Source organism: Hydra viridissima, unplaced genomic scaffold (assembly GCF_058129835.1).
Source record: "Hydra viridissima isolate aposymbiotic clone 2 unplaced genomic scaffold, HvirCarnegie_v1 scaffold_11, whole genome shotgun sequence".
Classification (NCBI taxonomy): domain Eukaryota; kingdom Metazoa; phylum Cnidaria; class Hydrozoa; order Anthoathecata; family Hydridae; genus Hydra; species Hydra viridissima.
The window spans coordinates 11,503,932-11,529,081 of record NW_028324310.1 but is presented as its reverse complement, the minus strand read 5'-3'; the positions used below and the strand labels follow the sequence as shown (position 1 = coordinate 11,529,081).

General features: G+C 28.1%; 2 protein-coding genes across 5 annotated transcripts in view; one reads left to right on the top strand and one right to left on the bottom strand.

Moving 5' to 3' along the window:
• Nucleotides 1-25,150, bottom strand: part of LOC145191037 (uncharacterized) — a 258,530-nt gene that overhangs the window by 182,925 nt on the left and 50,455 nt on the right. The window lies entirely within an intron of this gene.
• LOC149882181 (uncharacterized) overlaps nt 1-25,150 on the top strand; it is a 56,154-nt gene that overhangs the window by 16,492 nt on the left and 14,512 nt on the right. Inside the window, exons 1-10 of one of the 4 annotated variants that reach the window (XM_090066549.1) lie at nt 9,024-9,498; nt 9,608-9,739; nt 11,141-11,929; nt 13,168-13,207; nt 14,527-14,836; nt 14,931-15,103; nt 20,824-20,928; nt 21,102-21,420; nt 22,238-22,410; nt 22,519-22,641. In XM_090066549.1, the coding sequence (XP_089922675.1) occupies nt 11,888-11,929; nt 13,168-13,207; nt 14,527-14,836; nt 14,931-15,103; nt 20,824-20,928; nt 21,102-21,420; nt 22,238-22,410; nt 22,519-22,641 (1,285 nt within the window). In that variant the 5' untranslated portion in view covers nt 9,024-9,498; nt 9,608-9,739; nt 11,141-11,887. The other 3 variants (XM_090066550.1, XR_016444922.1, XM_090066548.1) reach the window with 3 other exon arrangements.

Genomic DNA, 25,150 nt, shown 5'->3' with positions numbered 1-25,150 from the left:
GTTATACTGAATAAAGCAGCAAAACTTAAGATTTAAGTTTTTTTTTTTTAGTTTTATTTTTCTGACGTATTTACTTTGCCATACTTGTAATGAAGAGGCAAGACGGGTAAGAAAGTTTGAAAAGTTTGTGTAATAGTTTTATGCATAACTTATTTCATAAAATACACTTTCAGCACACCTTTGATGTGTTGTTTCAAAACTAGAGCAACATCTGATGCGTTTCTCGACAAAAAAAGTATATAATTAGTCTTAGTTCCGACATTAGAACCATTAAAAAAGAGCAAAATTGAGTTATCTTCTAACTATTCATTGAAACTTTCAGAGTTTCAGAAAAGAAAATTCTATGAAAAGATAAATGAGTTTGAAGCCAACTGCAAATGTTTTTTTCAAATTTTACAAGAGAAACTGGGGAGGCACATTCACAATTACTAGCCATCCCAACATGACGCATGCGGAATGGAATATTTGCCAAAAACCAGCGTAGTAATTAAAAAACGACAACTTGATAAAGAAAATGAGCAAAATTAATAGCAGTTAATAATATCCTCATAGAAAATCAGAGATATTGCTCAACCAATCCAAATCAATTAAAGTATGAGTTAGACTTGACAAAGTTTATTCGCTAGCTACGTAAAACCTCTCGAGGTTTTAAGTGATAAAAGAATTCAGAATTTTCTAGTCAAACAGAAAGACAAATTCACTGTCAAGTCTGCATCAACATTTGCATGAAAAAAACATCCAAAGTTGTGCAAATTGGTAAACGAGGGATTGCCAAAAGAATTAAACAAAGACTTTTCCGAAATAATTCCGAAATAATTCCGAAATCGGAGTTTCAGCCGAAAAAATTTGTTTGTACATGAGCTTTACACTTCACAACGTCAATTCAGATTTTAATTTAGTGAACATTCTTATTGCTTTCATACGATTCACTGACACAAGTCATAAGTTTATTATGTCTGAACTCTTTTATTGCAAGTTTAAACTTATGCAAAAAAGTTCACTGAACTGCGTTGATAACAAGGTTAATAATATTTTCGAACCTGTTTCAGAAAGTGACATACATACATACATACATACATACATACATACATACATACATACATACATACATACATACATACATACATACATACATACATACATACATACATACATACATACATACATACATACATACATACATACATACATACATACATACATACATACATACATACATACATACATACATACATACATACATACATACATACATACATACATACATACATACATACATACATACATACATACATACATACATACATACATACATACATACATACATACATACATACATACATACATACATACATACATACATACATACATACATACATACATACATACATACATACATACATACATACATACATACATACATACATACATACATACATACATACATACATACATATACACATACATACAAACATACATACCTAAATACATGAGAATACTGGGCTCCCTTTCTTGAAAAAGTTAAGAATATTTCAGTAACATTATCAGCTGACAAAAAGCCAATAGAGCTCAGTTTCTTGTTCCCAGAGCAACTTGCCCTTAGAACATTACAGGTACAAACCATCAAGAATATTTCTTATTATGGTGATAGAAGAACTCCAAGAAAGGTATTCGTTTAATGGTGCCAAGCTGCTAATTGTTTGCTATGAAAATTTTGTAGACCCATGCTACAAATGGCTAAACTTGATTGATTACAAAACGTTTGATGAAAGTAAAACAAGAATATTAGCGCAAGAAAAAAAACATTTCCGCCTCAAGAAGAAATAAAATTTTCAAATAGTTCTAACGTAATAAAAAAGTGTAAAGTTAATCACCATGATCTTCATAGAAATTAACTCAAGCAAGATATTTCGTTTCGCAGTTGTTTGACGAGAGAGCTTTCTCTTCCACAGATAGTATCGTCACTGCCAGCAGAACTACTCTGGCTGTTAGGAAGGTGAAGATGATTTTTTTTTATCAAAAAAACTGAAGATTTGGCGCAAGGTTTAGGATTGAATGGACAAAAATAGAACAGAACAAACTCTTAAGCGTGTAAGCTAAATAAAAAACACCGAGTAAGGCTTTAAGATCCTTCTAACTGTTTTGGTCAGTAACTATTATGCACCAACAGATAATTTGTTAAAACGAATCATTTGTTATAGAAAACAGATGACTTACAGAAAACAGACTTTCCAAAGTATTCAGTTCATTACAAGAATAACATGTCTATCAATCTTTTGCCAATTAAAAAGGACTCAACTTTAATGAAACCTGCATCTTTTTTTTCATTATTTTTTTTATTAGTATTTGAAAGCAATTAATTTAAAATTGGAAATACTCTTGCTAGTAAAACTCTGCATACAATCCACTAGATTTTTCAATTTTTGTTGTTTTGTCAAACACCATGCTCAAAAAAACTAAACTAATTGTAATTGAATGTTAATTTCTTCGATACATGTTTTGGAAATTTTGAAACTTCAATACATAGAAATATCGAATATATAGAGCAAGTTATTCAAGATAATTTTCAGTTTGCAATTATTAGATTTTACAACATATAATAGTTTTTGAATAAACTTTTGTTATTTTCAATCTAAATTTATTTATTATTATTTTCCTTTTTTGTATTTGATGTAGAATGATCGAGTCTTCACCTTTAACACATCTATCAATCATAGTATTTCCATAAATCTTAATGAATTGCAAAATGTAGATATATTTACTTTGGATGTTCCTGTAAAAATTCAGTATCAAAACGCAGATGGAAAGTCTTCGATCATATTTAAAACTTACAGGAAAGAGGTTAAGAATAAGGATGTTAAAACACAACAAATTCCAAAAGATCTGCTTGCTCTTCCAGGTTTAAATTAATGATTTTGCTATCTTAATTGTTATAATAAAATTTTTTTTGCAATAAAATTATTGCTTTTGATTTTTTCCTTTTTTATCAAATATTTGTAAATGTACGTTAATAAATAAATGTTTATTAATGCACAGATACGAAAACATAACAGATGATCGATTGTTTCACTTTTTCATGCTCTTTAGTTTTTGGAGTTGTTGCAAGGACACAAAATAACTTTTCAATACTTTATTTTAATATTAAATTGAAAAGGTCCGGTGAATGAGTCATTTTTCTCACCATTTTCACTTTGTCAGCTGTTAAAGATGACGTAAGCATACATTCCTTAAAGGCATTAAGTATTTGAGTTTATATATAAATATTTTAGTGGATGGGTTGAATTCCAGTTTTTAATCAAGTTTGATATTTACCATCATGGCACTTTTTAAAATCAACTTTGCAGTAAACTCCAATATCATGTGTTTAGACATATTGAGTACAATTTGGACAAGTATAAGATGTATTTTTAATGTTTTCAATGAGGTTCTTTGATAAGATTTTGAAAATCAATCTAGAGTCTTATATAAGGCCATGTCTGAGTTTAATTCCACAATATCAAACACTGGATGCCATAGATTTTTATAAGATAAAACAAAAAATCTTGTTTTCATATTGTTTAAATAATTTTTCTTCTATCGCATTACAAAGTATAAGTCTATGACCTTTCAAATCTCCATTTCTAGTACCATTGTCATTTCTTGAAATTCTACACAACTTCATCACCAAATATTACAAGTTTTTGGCGCCTATTGCCAGTGCACTTCATTTTTATTTTTTAAGGCATCTGTATTTAAGGTTGAAAGTTATGCAAAGCTGGAATATATGACTTGGTAGTCAGGGTAATTTAACGTGTAATTAACGAGAAACGAACTGCTCATATCCATTAAAAACGTAGAATTCTTAAAAATGATAATAAATCTTGGGAAATCAGTGTATTTTCTTGTTTTTACGAAATAATATTTGTTACATTTAATATTTTGACTTATAATGGTCTTTAACTTTTCTAAATGGTATTAAAATTTCACAAATAATGCAATCAAAATATAAATGTTTGCTTTAAAAGAGCTTTTCAGTACAGTCTCCTTTTTTTAAAGTAGTTGCTGAACAACGATTCTGCAATAAGTCTGCTAGTCGTGCACACCTTTCAAATGATACAGTATACAGAGCTGATTCAACCTTCGAAAAATTTGTGTCATAGTGGGTTTCATTTTAAAAGTTGCTTTTTCAATATCAGTCCATGGATTTTTAAAGGACAGAGGCCTAGAGGCCAGGCAGCATATTCCGTGATCTAAAACTTTATTTGATTGAAATTGGATTTTCGCAGATTTAGTATGTGCTTTGGGTTATTATCCTTAGGGTAATTGTGCGTTTGGTCATTTGTAAATACTCAGTTTAAACACATTTTATACTCAGTGTAGGGTGGTACTCTCTAAAGGGTTCAAGCTTCCAGGTTTGATTGTATCAAACGTTTTTTCTTGTGAGATTACTAGCAGTCAAAAAACCCACTGAATCCTTTAGAAATAGTTTTGAGGTTGTGTTTAGCTAAACGTATGGTGATCTAAAACTTTTAACTCAAACAAGCTTTACGTTTCTATTCAAACTTCAATAGATTGATACCGTGATAGGAAAATATTGCAAAATATCTTGATTTTCTTGCAGACGCACACAATATTATTGCATAGAATATTACAAAATTGCTTGCATGATTTTAAAATTCTGATCTTCAAAATATCAAAACTCAGTCTGAAATCTTCGCGTTTCTACGTTTACATAACAGAAAGAAAGCCACATATAAAACAGGTGAGGCTGGTCCTTTTGTACTTGTTGCCGCATAAGTTTTTTTAAATGCAGGTTTTTTGAGTATTTCAAGCTTTTTCCGAGCTAAAGAAGCTTTTGGGCCTCAGTTACTTTGAAAATGTTTCACAAAAAAATCTAATGCAGCTATTTTAATTAAAAATATCTATACATAAATAAATTTAAAAATTATTTCACACCAAATCAAAAAAATCAGCAATAAACAGAAAATAAATCTATAACAATCATATAAAAACAAAAAAAATCACGAAAAGCTAATCATACATGAGGCAAAAACAACAAGATAAAAAGCTATTGGTGCCAAAAAATTGATGAGGTCTTGCGCGGTCAATCATTATTTGTTTTCATCGTGCAAATTAAACTGCTTGAACTATCTGTAAACTTCACTTTCACTGATTGTTCTTTCAGAGATCACTGAGATCTCCAACTTAATGGGTTTGGAGATGATGCATTCAAAACTTTATCAATGAATTAGGGCATAATATGGATATATTTTTTAACAAACCTTATTTCCCTTTCTTAAAAGAGATGATGTTTTGAAAAATAAACAATGAAAATTTTCCAAGAATTAAATTGTAAAATTGTATTGACGAAATATTAACAGCTTTTTATTCAAGATACTTAATGAACTTTATAAATGTTGTTTCTTTTTCTGCTATAGAGAGTTACGGTCGAGGAATATACTGGGATGCAAAACGTTCTCATGTATATGTTTGCATGAATCAGCATACTGTAAGGTATATGCTATTTATTTTCATTTTATTTAAAAAAAAAAAAAAAAAATTATCAAATGCTTTCAACTTTTTTGTCAATTACTAATAGCACTAAAACAGCTTGTTACTGGTCGATTAATCAAGGCGAACAATGGTCTGGTGAGCAAGTTTAAGTTTCTTTTTTTATATTTAAAAAAGAGCGTTCAGATATATATGCAAACAAATAAAGGATAATGCAAACTGGAGTTTTTGTTTTATTTTGTCTAAACAACACTTTTTTAAAGGAAAGATCATTAAAATTATTTTTATCAGTTGGTTTACTTTAAGCCATGGATTTGATTGTTGGTTCAGTACTCGGACGTCACTTTCTAACCAACGAACTTTATGCTTTACATCGCAACCAGAAAACTTATCTGAAGTTCCACAAAGAACATAAACGCTGGTTTGCATTAACTAACAACGATTTTGTTCAAAATATTACTAAATATATAGATTTAAATGCTCGGAAGAGTTTAGAAAATGACAAAGAACAGATTTTCGTTCTCGGAACAAATCAATGGATGGGTAATATTTAAATTTGATTACTTTACATTATGATGTGGCTTTTTTTCTACATTCGATAAACTTATGCGATGTAAACTTTTTTGAGTAGCATTGTAAACATTTGATGTAAACATTTTTGAGTACTAGAGTACTAAGCGTTTTAATGCGAATTCTGTTACAACTTTGTTTAAAAAAATTAAATTTTAAAGATTATTTGTAGTTAATTTAGATCTGAACTAACAGTACATATATTTTCTTAATTTTTCGTTTTGAGGCAATGCAACAGGATTGTTTTTCCGAGATGAATCGAACAAGTGGCAACCAAGAGTTGTATGGCCTGAGTAAATTCGGAATCATTCATCATTTTTTTTGTTGTTTTTAGAAATGTAAGATTAATTTTTTTAATTTTGACAGAGTCGAGTTCTGATTGATTTCTTTTTAAAACTCTTAAATAGTATGTTTGTAATTGAGAGTTGGCTCATCTATTTTGATTATCACCATTAGATGTCTAAATAAATGTTTAAAAATACTTTAAAAAAATTAAGCTCCAGATATATTTGTAGAAATATCACTTCAGTGTTTTCACTTGTTATTCTGTGTACAATAGAGTTATTTATAATATACTTTATATTCATTTTATCTCGATTAATTAAGAATTCAATAAATTCTTCCTAATTAATCGAGATAAATTTGTTCTCTAACTAAAAAACATCGAGAAAAAGTCTTCAGAAGGAAAGCAATTTATTAATGATACTAATAGGACATATTTGTCACAAATATGATCTGTGACATTTATTTATAAGAAATAAACATTTTTTATCCATGTTTCAACTGAAAATTTAATTTGAATACTAGTAAAGAAACTCTGTGTTATGTCAGAATTAGTGTTTAAAAAATTGTGATTTACAGATTGTTAAATCTATCAGCTTATCAGTAGAAGAAAATAATTTGCGAAATTAATTGAATAAATGACTATTCAACTGGATTTAAATTTAATTCAAACAATGATTTTTATGGATCAAAATATTTCTATTGACAAAGACAAATACACAAAGATGTAAAACTATTTTATAATAGACCACTTAACAAAGTTTCATTAAAGTCAAGATTGTCAATGAAAACAAAGTTTGCTTTAAACTTTTCGAGCTTAGTTATAATCTTTCTATGAAATACGCTTCTCATTTTTTGTTAGTTTTAGTCACAGCTAAAGGGTTACAAGATGGTTTGGATCTCTGTTTGACAACATCTGAAATACTACAGAATGACCAAATTGTTTAAAGTGACTAAGCATGAGAATGTTCTTAATCGGAAAGTTGAATATATTTATAAATCTAATACACGTCCCGAGTGTTTTGCTATGTATTAGTTTCTTTGCTTTAACCTCTGTTAATATTGTCTTGTAAATTTTTCTTCTCTGATATAGTTCTCCAAATACTTATGACAGATACTGTATAGAACTATTTAAATGAACAAAAATTGAGCAATCAAAAGAGAATATTTTTGGGTATAATGCCATGCATTATACCCAAAATAGAATTGAACGAGAAAAGTAAAAATGTTTGCTCTTATTTTTGAAATGTAGAGAGCTTTGGACCCAATTGGATCACTCACAGATAAAATAATTGAACAAAAAAAGTTGCAAAACTACGTTATAGTAATTTTATTAATATTAGTTTGATAAAAATATTTAGCAATGTTTACTTTTTTTTGATTTATTGAAATAATGAATACTTTTTCCTCGATAATTTAGACAGCATATAGTTGTTACCATAACAAAATTATCTACCTTAGGGTAACCATTACAACAAGTAGCTTTTTTTTAATATATTTTTTTATTTTTGTTACTTTGATTAACCATGCAACAATTTCAATTGAACTTTGTTGCATTTCTCAACATAAAGAGTGAAAGGGGAGTATGGGGACGGATGTCTGGTGAGGTCCCCCTCTTTTGTTCACAACCAAAAGCCTCATAAACCGAAGAAGTGATGAGAGATTTTGCATGAATATATAGAATGAATTTTACATTTTTCAGATAATAATTCAGAAAAAAATTTCAATTCCAAAAATTATATAAATATCTCATAACATTAACTTACACTATGGCAATTTTATGCTTTGAAACAATTTTTAACAAATGGAATAAAAAAAAAGAAAGTTGGTTTCTTGCTTATATAAAAACTCAATCTCTACTGAAATACTTTTTTAGCAAGAATAATTTTTTTTTAGCTAAATAATTGATATCGAGCATGAAATATAATAAAATACAGAACTATAAATTATCAAAAATCATTCAAAATATTCTCATTCTGTTGTTATAAGCGTATGTTTTCAAATCAAAACAATAATCAATATATACAACATTAATGCTATATCAAAGATAAAAAACTAACACATCTTTTCTACGTGAGTGACTTTTAATGTTTCATGTATATATTTTGTATTATCTAAAGCAATTTTCACAATTTCATGACTTCTAAATGTTTTGAAATCTAGGGGAAAAAAAGAGCTCTGCATCTTATGCAACCATTTGCTTGCAATCGTTTTTCTCCAAGTGAATAATGAACGTTTGTGAAATAAACGTTTCTGTTAACATATAAATATTGACAGATTCCTAGATTGCACTCTGGTTTGAAAATCTGTTAAGATAATCAAACAATAGATAATGTTTTTGAAGAAAGGTTTCAGTTAGTTCTCATACATATTTGTCAATAGATCCAAAAACAGCAAATTATTTGTTACAGTTTTTCTAATTTTATTTATATTTTTTGTTATTTTTATGCAAATTTCATGCCATTAGGCCGGGTGAATAAAAATGAGCAATTGCTTTTACTCAGTAACTGATCAGGCTTACGTGAATAAAAACTTCAGCAGTTTTCCTCATATTTTTGTTCACGTAAAGGTAAGCAATTTACTCAGTAATTGCTCAATTTTATGTGAATAAAAACTTAAGAAAAGTTGTTGAAGTTTTTGTTCACGTAAAGCTGACCAATAACTGAGTAAAAGCAATTGCTCGTTTTTATTCACCTGGCCTATTGAGGTAAGAACTGACAACAAACTTTATTCAAAAGTGCTGTTAAAAATTGATTAGTCATAGGACTGCAGAAAGCCTTGGGTACTATAAGGTCTTCGTACTTAGCATTGCTATTAGTTTTTGTATCAATAGACAAGGGCCTTCTGTATAGTACTGTTTCACTTTCCAGTATTCTTTGACACACCTGCTGTTTGAGGATATTTCACATTAGTTTCTGTTTAAATTATTTTGTAATGATATTTGAAGAGTTTTATCTATTGCGCATAAGTCATTAATTTTTGTTATGTTTTAGGTGACTGGTTTTGTTAGTGTTGATTATGTAAGCAAGCATGAGCTTATTGCTTTTACAAAAAGCAATTAATAGCCTAAAAATAGGGACTTGGAAAAAAACTACCATATGCTTATTATTTGTACTACATGTACTCAAAGATTGTTGCTTTAAATCATTTTAGAAGGTAGCCTTTAGATTGTTAGCCTCAATCATTAAAGTAATTAAAATTGCATTAACTTATTACACAGTACCTGTTATTTTTGCTGTATTTATTCATATTATTTATATTTTAGTCATACTGATACAGGAGCTGAACTTGGTTAAAAATTAAAATTTATTTTAATTTTTCCCATCAAAAAAGTTTAACAAGAAGTATTGATTGAAGTTTCTGTTTCATTTAAAGTTTTCAATGTTTTTTAATTTTTGTGAGTAGCAACCTTTTTTGTATTTAGAGAAATTTTGCTATCTAAACAAATTTGAGTTTGTTGAAAAACCTATTAAATTCATAAGTCTCCATAAATTTAAACAAAGCAATTTTTTGATGCAGTCTGTGGCATCATAAGATGGGTATGAAATACATTTAAATACTATTAATAAAGTAATATTTTGATGCAGTCCTTGTGGCATCATAAGATGGGTATAAAATGCAATTAAGATTTTATTTTATTACCTAGGTTGTGTTTTAACAGGTTTCAAAAAACAAATAATTTGTGTGTTACAAGGTTAGAAAAGTTTAGAAAATAAACACATATCTCATCTTATTAAAGTTAGGATTTATTTGTGTTAAACTATGTTAATACCTGGGCTGGGTTTTTTATTGCAGAGGATTAATTTACAATTTTTTTTTTTTGCCATATGCTTCCGGTCAAATCCTGTATAAATACTCATTTTAAAGGAATTTCAAATTGTCATCTCAGAGTTGCATGGTATTTTGAATAATGTTTTTGTAGAGATACTGATCCACAATACTTTTTATCTAAAATATAGGCTTAACTCAATAGTACAAGGAACCCCATGCATAGATCTTTAAGTCCACTGTGCTTCACTTTCTGTATATTAATTGGGTTTGTAAGCTATTCATTGTGGCCTTCTGACATTTACAAGTTTCAGCAGACCTTATTTGGTTTTTATCAGGCTTTAGGATAAGCACCACTTTTTAAAGATCAATATACATGTTTCTCTGCAAATGGTAATCTTTTTTTCACAAGTGGTACTATCCTAGGAGTTTTAGCTTTCAGATTTGATTGTATCAAACACCTTATTGTCACTATATTAACAATATTTGATCTTGTCTAGCAATTTCAATTCTCTTTCTTCCTTATGTTTTTTGTTTCAATATGTAGCTTTGATGCTAGTTTCTATATAAGTAGTTTTCTATATAGTTTTTACAGAGGTTTCTGATCATTAAACGTTTTTCTTTAATGTAATGCTTTGCATAGCATACTTTGAAAGTTAATTTAAAGTTTGCTGAAAATTAGCTTAACCAATTAATGCCAGCACACATTTTTAATTATCAAGAACAATCTACGTTTATATGAGTACTATTGATTTGAATTAAATCAAGTTATGCTTATAGAGTATATAGTTGTATATAGTTTTTGCTACAAATAACTTTTATTTTCTGTTAATAATATTTTATCAATTTCTTCATATTTTTTTTAAAAAAAGTAACGTGAAAAATCAGTATTTTTTTTAGTCCTTTCTATTTTTTTGAATACATAACAATACAATGTTAAGTTGTTTTCGTAAGTTTCGCTTCATTGAAGTATTTTGGTGGAAAATAAATAGCTGTTCTAATTTTTTAATGCTGATTTTGCTTTATCTAGGTGAGGCAACATTGGTTAGCGATAATTATCTGGTTAGTGGCCATAATTGTAACGATATAAATAATACCAATGTACCAGATATATGAGCTTGTTTTCGATTTGAAACTTTATTCGAGGAGTTATGTCGTTAGCGGCAAAAGAAGCTTCAGTGTCTTCAATGACATAATTCCGCCATTCACTATTTGCTTTGTTATTAATGAGAAAGATTTACGACCAGTGTTGGAAAATATTTAAAATGTTGGAAATTTAAAGTGTTGGAAATTATTATAAATTTAAAGTGTTGGAAAATATTATAAATGCGTAATTTAAATACTTTTAAAGTTTTTTACTTAGTATATTAAATACTTTTTGCGCCATGCATTTTGTATTTGCATTTTAAATACTTTTTTAAAAGTATTTTTTACAACACTATTTACATCAATGTTAGGTATAATTAACATGTGTATTTGACTGCACGTTAAAAATGTATAAGTTTTTTTGAAAATCTATCGTTGAAGCTACACTCAATATTTAAGATGATTTTTCAGATGAATATGGCATTGTTTCTTTATGAGTAACATAAAAATTGAAATAAATTTTTGATGACATAGAAGTGAATGCATCGAAGACGGTTAATTCATTACATTTAACCAAGCTTTATATTTACATTTCAACAATCAAGTAACAAAATTTCGTGTTAAATAAGAAAATAACTATTTCTTTTTGTGAACTGCATGTCTGAAATAAAATCTTGCTTTTATTTGAAAAATGTTACTGATGAAAGCTGAAGTTCTAATTTGGGAAGTAATGGTAATTAATTTTTGATAATAATAAGTTTTGCATTTTCGCTCAGCACCTTTGCTAATTAAAAAAAACAAAAAAAAAACTCTAAAATGAGTAAAAAAGCCCTCGTTTTGAGTTCTTCATTTCTGCATTTGCACGTCGTCATCAAGATGACGACAAGCAAATGGCCAAGGCCAACGATTTAACAAAAAAATATTTTTCGATTTAATTGTTTGTTTGGAGGGGAAAGATTGTAATTTTTAATTTTTTGAGAAGTTAATTTTAAAACCTGAAAAAAAAAAGTTTTTTAAGTCTCAAAATCATGTTTATTTTTAATCAAAAAGGAAAAGACCTTTTTGTAAAAAATGAATAATTAAAAACAGTTACTAATCTACTTTATTACCAAATAATAAAAAACGGATGCTAAACTCTCTATTATTACGATGATTAAAAAAGGTGTATGCATTAAGTAATTTCGTAAGAAAAAATTTAAAATTTGGTAAGTTAGATTCTTAGTAAAAGCTGATCTAAATGTGTTTATTACAATATGGACACTACGCGTACATCCTCTTCATTCACAATTGTTTTGTCGTGTTTCACATCACAAATTTCTTTATTCTTTCCAACCTCTATAGTCGGCTTTTGATCGTCTGACTGATCATAGCTAGACGTGTTCTGTTATTGCTTAAATTCATTTAAAATTTACGAATGCTTTTCAGCCACACAGTTCCTCTGGTAGGCAAAAGAATCCAAAAAAACTTAATTTAACATTAATTAAATGGTATTATATATTGACTATATATACTTAAATCTATTAGGTACTATGTATAGTGCCCTCAATAATACCTCCACTAAACCAAAAGTTTAACCTAAATAGATTTTGGTTAAAGAACTGGCAAACCAAAGAAGATTAAATTTTTTTGTTTCAACTTTTGACAAAAAAATGTTTAATGAAGAGATTTCTGTTTTTACTTAAGTTCAGAAAACAATTTAAATTGTCTTAAAATACCTTGTGCATAACTTATGCCTTTGAAGATGCCTAATTTCAACAAAGAAATCTTTGACTCAAGCAAAGTTAAAGTTTTAAAGTCATTTTTTGATGACTTCAAAACTTTCAAGATAATTAGATATGAGAAAAATTAGTTTATAAAAAAAACTTTGGGTTAAATAGAGAAATATAAAATTTTTCGTTTAGCGTTTTATCCTGAGCATTTTTAAATGTAAGCTCAACCTGTGTTATTATTATTTTACGATTTCTTGTTTAGATGGTTACCCTGATAACTGTTGGAAGTGAAACTTTTTACAGTAAGTAAATCCAAAGCTTTTTAGGCTCACTTTTTTCTTTGACGCAATCATAATTCTCATATAACGATTTAAAACTTAAAAATGTATGTTTAAATTGCAAATGAACAAAAAACGACTACTTTCGGAATTTTTTTCAGATATGTTTGTTTATAGAAAATATGCTTTTAGAAAAAGAAACTTGTCTACAGATGTTGATTTTTAAATCCACTAAAGCCGTTTTTCATTATTTATTGTCCTTTCAAAGTTTTCTCATGGACCAGACACTTTTTATTCATGCGGAGAAATAATTTAAAAATGTCAAAAATGTGACAAATTCTTTCTCTCAGGTAAATGTTTGATGGGGAGGGCTTAGATGAAAATGATATGGAAATTTACATTCCGGAACAATAACAGTTACTAGCTGTAACATAGAGCAAACAGTTAAAAGAGATTTTTTATGTATGCTACAATGCAGATGTAAAAAAAGAACAATCGAGATGACGAAAGAACAATCAAGTTAACATTATAAATGATTTTTATAGAGATTTTTTAAGTTTGAGTTTCGCCTATGGTGGAAAATATTCCTGATTGACATTTAACTGCAAACAATTTTGAAATGATTATTTTCCCATAATACCATAGGCTTGATCAAAAGAGTTAGGTCTTTTTTTGCTTCTTTCATTCGTTTATTTTTATTTGTTTTTGAACTTCATTTAAGATCACAAACTTTCTTTATCAATCTGTGGAAGTACTTTTCATTTTCTACCACAGAGAAAAGTACTTGATAGTATTAATTTACAAAGAAAAGTTCAGTTATCTGTCTTTTTAAATAAGGTTTCAGAAATTTACAAGTATAATTCGTATTTTTCATTATGCTTTCCATACCGATAATCTACATGAATTGGTTATTGATAAAATGACGCCTTTTGTGTGTACGAGTAAAAATTTTTGGAAAATCAGAAACTTACAAATCTTCATTGGTATCAAAATCTTAGTAAAACCATTTTCCTGCATAATAACTGAAGCAAGCTCCAAAGCGTTTTATTGTTAAAATTGATGCAATTGAGACATTTGAGTTTGTAAAGCTTTTTTTAAATATTATTTTAAAACTAAACTTAGTATAGCTACTCTGCATTACATAAAGCAACAAAATAAAGGAGCATGACAATAAGTTATTTTACTATTACTCTCTGCGTTATATTGAGTGATGGCTTAATATGATACAAGTTTCAGCTATACGAATGGTAAAGCATTTAAAATTAAATTGTATTACTCATACAAAAAAATTGAAATGAAATTAAAATTTTCGCATATGCTTTTAACTTTTACTCCTTTTTTAGATGCAAGTGGATTAGTTCGTGAATATTATAAAAACTTGGTTTGTGACATTAACACTCTAAAAAATGGTTATAATTACCCGTATAGACCTAATTTTTACAAAGTTATTCAAACATTTATTGCTCCAAGTAACTGTGGGAGTTTTTCTGGTCAAAGAATTCGTGGTTGGTTCATTACTCCTCAGACTGGACTACATAAATTCTTTAGTTCTTGTGAGGATACTTGCGAGTTTTACATAAGTAAAGATAATGATCCTGCCAATGTGAGCATGGTTATTTATCAAACTCAGTCAACTAGCAATCAATGGGACAAGTAATGCATTTTCTTGACAATAATAATGGGTATTAACTAATTTATTTATTAGATAATCGCGTTTTAATTTGGCTTATTTTTACTATTAAAATAGGTACCCTTCACAGTATTCCAATCTGATATCTTTGGAAGCTAATACAAGCTATTATGTCATGGCTCTAGTCTTCAGCACTACTCTTCCAGATAGTTTATCAATTGGTGTTCAGTTTCCTGACAAACAATATTCAAGACCAATCAATAAAACATATTTGAGCCCTCTTCAAATAAGTAAGTTGAGAATATTTGAATCTTTGTTAAAGTTAAAAAATCCACATCGTGTTTTATGAAGTTGTAGAAACTAATTAAAGTATAGCATAATAACCAATATAAACCAATTAAATAATAGCCATATAAACTAGTTAAAGTAGAGCAAATATTATTTATCTTTTAGTGCAATTCTTCTTAAAACTCAATTTCACTTCACAGTTTTAAAGAAAGTTTTTTTGGTTTATGCAGTATTTTGGTTAGGCTTACTTTCTTAAATCAGGATTTAGAATAGTTTAGAAGGATTGGATGTGTAAAGACGCATTGATGTCTACCATATCTGTGAAATGGTAGCACTCAAACTTAGTTATATTATGTACGTGCCTTTTTTCGTTTTTAAATCTAATAATGACTCATCTTTTCCGAAAGACAATATTATGATCAGTTACAAATCTTTAACTATAAAATACAAATCTACTTCTTACTTTTTTTAATGGTTCTTTACAGCATACTATAAATCTCCCCACCCTGCATGCTAAAATGGTTAAGATTTTCATAACCATTCTCTTCGTAACCAACTTGTGAAGAAAAAACATTTTCATATCTTTCTGCTGCGTTTGTTTAGGACATTAAGTTTAATGTCCAAAACAAAGGCAGCAGTAAGATTATAAGTTAAATTAGGTCCTCACAAAATAACTGTGCTCCTTGAACCATTTTTTGCAGTTCTTTATAGGTCTATTTATTAAAAATCTAAATAATAGAGATCTATGTATTAGGGTCCAACAGAATAACAAAGCATAACAATGTTTGAACATGAACTGTCTGGTTAACTGTTTGTGGGTGTATTTGAGGGCCCATAGTACTATAAACCTAACCCGCAAAATATATCAAAACAAACTATAATCAACGGGGTCATAACAAAATGCACAGAAAAGTCTAAATTATACTCAAGTTAATGCGATGAGATAGTAGCAAAATTATCCTTTAATGTCTATGGATATAATCATTTATAAATAAAATTTCTAGACAAGTTATTAGTTATTGAAAAAATTTGAAGCATTTTTAAGATGAAAGTTATTTCTATCTCTATTTTAATGATAAAAGGTGATGGAGTAGGCAGGTACTACCAGAGTAATTTTTTTATTACTAGAGTAGCATTTTTCACTTTGATACCTTCTTTTCATTTAGAATAAAAATTGGATATTCAGACTTGTTGTAAGCTCAGTGTCTTCATAAGGTGGTTCGTCTTGCACATTACTAGAACTCTTCTCACTTAATTTTTCACTCACTATGTAGGGTTAAGATTGATGAGTTGTTGAAAGAGGTGCAGTTTTTGCTGTAGTGTAACCTATAATAACTTTATACTGTTAATTGGTTTAACTACACAACCAGTCCTAACAGCTTTCGCAATCAAAACCGTGAGAACCTCACTTTCAAACTTGGAATTCTTCTTCTTACCGTATTTTAATAACCTATTTAAATTAATTTGTTTTTTCTTCACAGGTTGTTTAAAAAAACAGGAACATTTAAATTGTTCCAAACACTAGTCAAATTGCCGATACATTTTTCGTTTGCTTCTTTCATTTCACCGTGAAACGACAAAAGTTATCCTTCTTTAGAGGCAATTAATAGTTTGCATAAGTTAGTTTATCACAAAAGTAATTCTGAAATCTTGTGGATTTCTCTATTACATCGCGCAAAAATTTTCTAAAACGTCTCTCAATAACATCTTTGAATTGCGGTTGAAGGCTATGAAATATTTTTGCAGAGGGAACTTTAAGGATCGTTGTTTAAATTGTGCTGGTGTTAAATATTGCTAATAATTGTTATTGGGTTAAAATGAGTAAACAAGTATCAAATAATATATTGTTTTGGCAATTTTTCTTTAAAATCCTTTGTTGTCACAAGTTGACATTTCAAACTTAACTGGTGTTACACAATCTTTAGTTAGAATCAACTTGCGGCGATGTAAAGAAAGTTGATCTATCTATTTTCTTTTTAAGCTATCCAAAGAAAAGCATGAAGTGGAAAAAAGAACGGATTAAAGAATAAATAAAAAGCAAAATCAATGATTTGCTCCATAAAAGCAAATCCATGTCTGTAGCAGGGAGATCTTGCGAGAAAATTTATAAGAAAAGTACTTAAAACTAAAGAATGCAAAACATCATAATCATACAATAAAAAACTCGATCCATTGATGGAGAAGTTAAACCAATTCAAAATGGCGAAAATAAACTTTAAAGCCGAGAAAACTGCCTTATTGAAGGTGATAAAACCTAGTGCAAAAAAAACTTTCAACAGTTGCCTGCAATAGTTTTATAAGTCGAAAGGTAGATATATCGCTAACAAGTTCAACTATAATTTAAACTGAAATATTTTTTCCCAAGTTCATTGTATGGCAAACAATCTGCTCCTGTGGTTTGAAATGTGCACCATATTTAACTCGGAAAACGTTGAGCTGGGATTTGTATACATAAGAATGCATACAGAATTGTCTTTTGCCATTTATTAAAAAGCACATTACGTCCACAAACTTTTTTAATCTGATTTTGCTACATTCCACTATTCCAAGAAGTCACTAGAATGGTATGAACAAAATGGCGTCAAAATGGGTACCTAAGAAAATAAATACTCCGTATTCTCCTGAACTATTGAAAGTCAATTGTAAAAGGAACCCTATTGAAAAGCAACAAAATAGCTTCAAATGAAGAAGATTTTAAGAAAAAGCGGATAGCAGCATCAAAAAAAGTAACTCAAAGCAGGATCCAAGAGATGATGCCAAGGGCTCGCAAAAATCTTCGGTCTTTGTCCAAGCGTCCCACTAATAATGTTAAAACTGATTAAAATAAATAAAAAATTTAGCTAGCTTCCATCTGCAAAAAAATAAATAACAATATCTGTTAAGAAGCATTTGAGTAATTAAAAATTAAAATGTGCTGAATTTCATTGTGTTCAACCTGTACAAGCGAAAATAGCCGAATGTACAAAAACACACCAACATGATAATTTAAACTTAGTAAAAAGAACTAAGTTAAAAACTAAAATTCTAATTTGCAATTTTTTCCAAAATTGACTTAATAAAATGAATGATGACCTCGGAGTAAGAAAAACACTCTAAATTCGACAGCGCAGGAAAGTTTTAGAAACCTTTTTCTCTACATATGTCCTACATATATTCATCATTACAGCATATATGCATAAAGAGAAAACGTGTCAGCTCATTTCTGTGGTTTTAACAAAAACAAAAATAACAACAAAAAAAGCATTAAAATGTAATTTGTTAACGAAATCTAATAAAAAAAAATCCCTGGCTAAAGTTCTTTCTTAAAAAAAAAGTAAACAAATTTATAACCCCATAAATTTGTATAGATTTTACAAAAATTTTATGAAATATTTAAAGATGATTAGTTGTTTATTTTAACAAATAAATCAAAAATTATGTAGAGTTATTTAACACTTGATCGTGACTGCAATCTCGCACAAATTAAAAATTGCGTTGAGGTTCACAAGCAGTAGTACTTTACTTGGTTCAGCTTCTTAAAGGTAAGTTAGTTAATTAGCCTATATAAAAGGAACACCGGCTTAAAAAAAGCAAAATGTTAAAACATCCATTAATTCCTCAAAATTAAAAATTTTATATGGTTTATTAGTTAATTATTTATGTATTTATCATGATGTTTCAAAAATTTATCATGATGTTTCAAAAATTTATCATGATGTTTCAAAAATTTATCATGATGTTTCATTTATGTATTTATCATGATGTTTATTTTTAAATATCAGAAGAAAGAAATCAAAGAAAAAGAAAAAAAAAGAATTAAGTTATGACGTCATATTTCAAAAAGAGAACAAGCTGTTGGTGCTCGTAAGGCAGGCGCTAATGTTATAGAATGGAAAAAATTGTTTGGAGTTTCAAGAAGCACTATCTCGAAAGAAAAATCTAAATATTTGAACAGCAGGAAAAAATGTTTTCTAAGCAAAATTCCGGAAGAACTAATTGAACGTCTTGAAATTTCAATGTCTACAATAACTGTGCATCATCACCGACCATGTATACGTAAAAAGACAACCAAATGGTGCTGATAAACCCAGATTATCTTTTTCTAAATAATAGTCATCAAAGAGGATCTGTGATGATATAGGGGGCTATATCGAGGAGCATTCTAGGAAAGGTAAACATCTTATCTGGCCTCCACAGTCCTCTTACCTTCATGTAATTGAAAATTTATAGCCTTTTAAAAAACAAGTAAAAAGTCAATTTCCACCATCAACGTCAATAAATTAAAGCTGTTTTTTAGGAAGAACGGACAAAAAATCCCTTTAAAACAATTCAAAGCTTTCACAAAAGCATACCAAAAAGAATTAAAACTGTATTTCTACTTATGGCAGACCAATGCCAAATTAAAATGAAATTGTTGAAAATTTTCATCTGTTCCTGTAAATTTGTTCAACGCCTGTATTTGTTCATTTTCATGAATTTTTACACTTTACACTCGTATTTTTTGATAGCTTAAGCATGCTTAAACAACAGCTTTCATATTTTAAATTATTTTAAAAAATAGTCTTTTTTTTTCAATGCACTGTACCTTTTTTTACAATACTTGTTTGAGAGTTCAGATACAAAAAGCAAAATGAGAAAGTATTGTCTTTGAATTCCTTACTCTGAATCAGCAGTTGTTTTCAAATTTGCAATTAGCTACAACTCTAATAAAATAAAAAACTTAACAGATTCACTCTTTTTTTTGCACTAACATATAATGCTATTAACAATCAATTTAAAATTTTTAATTGATTGTTAATAGTATGATATGTGCATTCCAATTCCAAACAAAGACAATAGGTAAAAGAAAAGAGTCGCTCATTATTCCATGGACATGATCTTAACGGTCAATTTCAATTATTACTATAGTTAAAGGCTGTGCGACGGAATACTTGTAAACTTTAGTGTTTTTTTTACTAATTAAATTTAGCAATGCGTAATTAATGATGACCCTAATAAAAAAGCTATTCAAAAATACAATTTTAAAAGAATATTGAAAATTTAAGTATTAATTGACATACATTTTATTCTTAATGATGTTAATTGACGCAGCTGATGTTGACCCTAATTAGGTTTAACTCCAACACAAAACCAATGTTTAAAATCATCAAATTAAGATTCCTAATGTCACGATAGAGATTCCTAATGTCACGATAACTCATCGCTTTTTACACCGACATCCATTGGGATCACGAACTTTGCTACTTTCTTAAAAGGAGTTAAGTCGACGTGTATCAAAAAGGCCCAAGCTTTGGATCACCCCCTTTTTAAGAAACTTTGTCACAAAATATGATCTCACAACGAAGTGCTGCTGTATTATACAGAAGTTTGCTGGTTATCAAGAGGACAGGTTTTGAAGAACATTTTGAAAACTACATAGCTCTTTTTCAGGGTTCTTGGCATTTGTGTCAATAAAATCGCAAAGTTGTAACCGGCTAAACGTCAAAGGTGTTATCTAGTGTGCTTATTGAAAAAAAACAACATCAACCATCTCATTAAACATATGTCATGCGCTAAATTTCTCTTTATACTAATAAATTAAAATTTTTTTTTCATTGTTTTTTTTTATTTCAGAACATATTTAAAATTCAGTTTGGAAGGGCTCCGTCTGATTGCTAAAATTTTAAATATAGTCCGTGACTAAATAAGGCTTAGAGCCACTGAATTAAATGAATGTTTTATTTAGTTTTTTTTTTTACTTTAGCTGCCTGCCTTTCCGTGAACTGTGATGAAAATAAAAACGAGAAATGTATTTTTGAAAATGCTAATTATGCTATCTGCACTTGCCTTCACAACATTACTTGCCAAAGTAAGTTTAACCATTTAGAATTATTATTACTTCCATTATGCTGCTACTTTTAAAAATCTTTCTAAGAGATTTTTAAAAAATTGTTCATGAAGATTAACTGTTTTCAATTTTAATTAAAAGTTCTAAAAATTATAAAGTTAACGAGTCGTTATACTTCGCAACTTTTGTTTTAGACAATAATGGATTACTTCATGAAATTTATGATGTTGCAACTTTAAGATTTATAAGTGCTCTGAGAAACAATCAGAACTTTCCAAAGAATCCCTCTTCTCCACCAGCAATCATTCAAACATTTAGTCAAACTGTAAACTATGGAGATTATTATGGTGAAAGAATTCGCGGGTGGTTTCATGCACCATTAACTGGAAATTACACTTTTTACAGTAGCTGTGATGATATCTGTGAACTATATCTTAGCAAAGACAATTCCCCATCTAACTTAAATCTCATTATACTACAAAGTACATATTCTATGGTCAATGAATGGAACATGTAAATAAATTAGTTTTTAGTTTACATTATTTTAATTGAAGTGATAACATAATAAATTGCTTTATTTCAACTAAATAGAATAATTAATTTATTTTAAAAACATTTATCAAAAACTATAAGTTTTAGTAGGTTTTGAGTAAAGAAATTTTAAGGATGCCAAAACATTTATTATATAAATTCCAGTACCAGATTAGGTATTATTAATCATTAGAGTGTAATTTTGTTTAAAGGTTGTAGTTTTTTTCTCGCAATCAACAAATCAATAAATAACAATAATCTTCTGTCCTAACTAAAACTCTCCTTTTTACAAATTTTCTCCTTCATATATATACCCTATGCTTTTCCTAAAATATCCTTCCACAAACCTTCATAAACCACCGCAAAACACATATTTACATTTCTTATTGGTAAAAACTATTAAAACTATTAGCTCCTTAACGGCCCATAAATATACGAAAATATAATCTCTCTATTTTTTCATAAAGCATGAAGTTTATATACAAAATACACAAATTTCATTTTGAACAACTATTCATTCAAACAATCTCTAGCAATTTAACTTACCGCTACTCTAATTCATGCATATATTTCAATGCTTATGAAAATTTTTTATGGGCTAAAGAAGAACAAGTTAGATATAAGCAAATTAGTAAATGATCGTTTTAGTGAAATTTTTGGCTTTTTGTTCATGATGAATTGGTTTTTGTTAAGTTTGCAACAACTATTGTCCAACAAATAGTTTAAGCATTTTGAGAGTAATTATTACTTTATTAATTAAATATTCTTTTTGAGTTAACGTGTTAGTTTCTTTTTTCAGTTATCCTATGCAAGCATCAGCAGAAGTTTTATTGAAGGCCAATCACAGTTACTATATTGTAGGCCTTTTGTTGGAGTTTGAATCTGCTGATCATATTTGTATCGGAGTAATGCTGCCAAACAAAACAAAAGTGCTACCAATTTCATACAATTTATTAAGTCCCATCAAGCTTGGTGAGTGGTTCAGTTTTAAATGTCAACCTTATCAGAGACTTGATTTCTTTAATTTGATGTCATACGTAATCTTGTAAGTAAACTTTTTTATTTTCCATTCTCATTTAGAACTGTCATGCTCTACAAATAGTTGCAAAACGTCTAAAAATGAAATATGTGTTTATGAAAATGGAACCAGTGCTATTTGTACTTGTGAAAATGGCTATAAATTAGTAAACAATACATGTATAGGTAAGAGATATTCATCACATAGTACTTTTTCCTATAAACGTTTACTAAGTTTATTTTTTAGTTTAGTATCTGAGCAAAAATATAGAAGCAAAATTCAAAATCTTTTGTTAATATGAAACAAGTTTTAAATGAATTTTTTTAAAGTTTTTTTCTAGGAATTGTGATAAGATGTCAGAAAATGTTATAAGAATTCAAGTTTTACTAAAAAAAAAATTAAATCTATTGGATTTATTCTTGCTAATGTTTTTTATAAATTAGTGCAATCTTTTTATATCTATGCAGTAATAATGCAGTTGAGTAATTTATTTACATTTTGTCAAAGTTCTAAGACAACTCAGAGTAAGACTGTTTTCCAATACTTCTTATTTAACATTTATTGATATTAAATAAACTTTAAGTACTTTTAACTTAATATTAGTAATTGGTTTTGGGTGGTTAAATATCAACAAACTGGATTTTGTATGCATTTTCAGTTACACTTTGCTTACTCTTATTATTCACAAAATCTATAAACTAGTTTTTTCTTGCATTTGTTGCTTATTATTATCTTTATTATACATTATCTTGTTTTTCTTATAATTTAATTTTTTTCCGAAATAAATTAAATTATTTAATTAAAACATTATTGTTTTCTATTTATATAACTTCAATTTATTGTTATAACTATTATGTTTTAATATTTCTTTGAAACTTGCATGCGCATTCACAATATAACTCTTGTAACCGCCATCAATAGCATCTTTAAATCAAACCATGAAAATAAAGAATTCAATTTGAATCTAATTCATACATAATTTTTTTATAACTGCTTTTAGACTCAGAATGTGAGAAAGCAATCTTGATGCTATTAATGTTGTGATGCTGACAGTTACAGGCTATGACCTCAATATAATCCCTAATTGAGAAGTCTTGAGTGTTTTTTGATGTATTTAAGCCCAATAATAGTACTTTGATTTAAGCCCAATAATAGTACTGCCATATTTAGAAATATGGAACAAGAAATCATATCGCACAAATAAAATTATTTAGCTGTTCTCAAAGTTGGTCTTGATTCAAGTAATGACTTAAATCTGTAAGTACATTTCCAAAAACTCTATGGACTGCTTTTCAGGCCTAAGCTGAATAAAAATTATTTTTTTAAAAGTAAACAAAACCAAGACTAGATTACTTCAGGGAAGCCATTGGTTCTTCTCTTTTTGAGTTAGCTGTCAGTGGGAGATCATAGTTAGTGTTGACATTAGAGATTTCACATTAAGAAAAATGAAATGAGAATTTTTATTTTTAGTTTACATGTGGCTAAAAGGCAAATGCTGAGAAAGTAATAGACATGAAGTGACAAAGTCTTTTTTTCTTATTCCAACCAAATATCGTCTTCTTTTATTTAAAGTATCTATGTTGTTACTGTTGAGTCTATAAAAATGAAATATTCTCAATAAAAAAAATAAAAAGTTTTAGTTTTTTAGGTTTAACATTCAAATTCAAGTTATTGCAATATACACAAAGCGATATTAAAGTTAAATAATGGGATTAAAAATAGTTGACTTATCCCACATTTCTATGATGCAACTTTTAAATATGATTTATTTTTCATGGGCAATTAAAACACCTGAACATTAGATAATATTTGTTTTTAAAATTTTTATTAACATGAGTGATATTGCCTGCTCTTCATTAAGAAATGTTTAAAAATTTTATTTGAATTTTGGAATAATTGAAACAATTAGGTCTACTGGAGTTAGTGGGGCCATATTTTCTGATTTTCCAGGTAAAAAGTCAGGCAATCGAATATTCGAAACTCCAAAGGAAACTGGTTGAGGTAATATGCGATTAAAATTTTGCAAACCTCATTTTATAGTTGAAGATACCCAACTTTTAACAAATATTGGCAAAAAAACTTTAAGAAAAGAGAGCATTTCCATCTATTTTAAAATTGAAATTCAATGCAACTAGATTTATTATAAATTGATTATATTTATATAAAGCTAACAATCAATTTTGAATATGAGTTTAAATGTTCAGCAAATACAAATGGTTAACTTTAATCAGTTTAATTTAAAATAAAGTATAACTTAAAAAAATTAGAACTTAAAATATTAAACCATTATAACATTTCAATGTTTGTTTCAAACAGCTATAACAAAATTTGTACTAAAGTGTTAAAGAATATCAAAATTTTATTCAATTACATTGAACTCACGTTAAAGTATTTTTAAACTTGCCTAATTTATTATTTGAAAAACATTAGGAGTTCTTTTTTTCATTATTTATCATAACAATTTCTTCTATTAAAAAAACTCAAAAAGCTATTTTTCTTATTTTAATGAAAATAAAAGATAAGAAGACTTCTTTTTTACAAATTGAGTTCAATTTATTTTTAATGGTAAAGGAAATGTTAATACAACTTATTGTTTTTGATCGTTTTCTTCTTTTTTTTATGGTACTTTACACTTTACAAAAACGTTAAATGTCATTTTATAGCAGTGTTATGAATATATAATTTTTTTATACT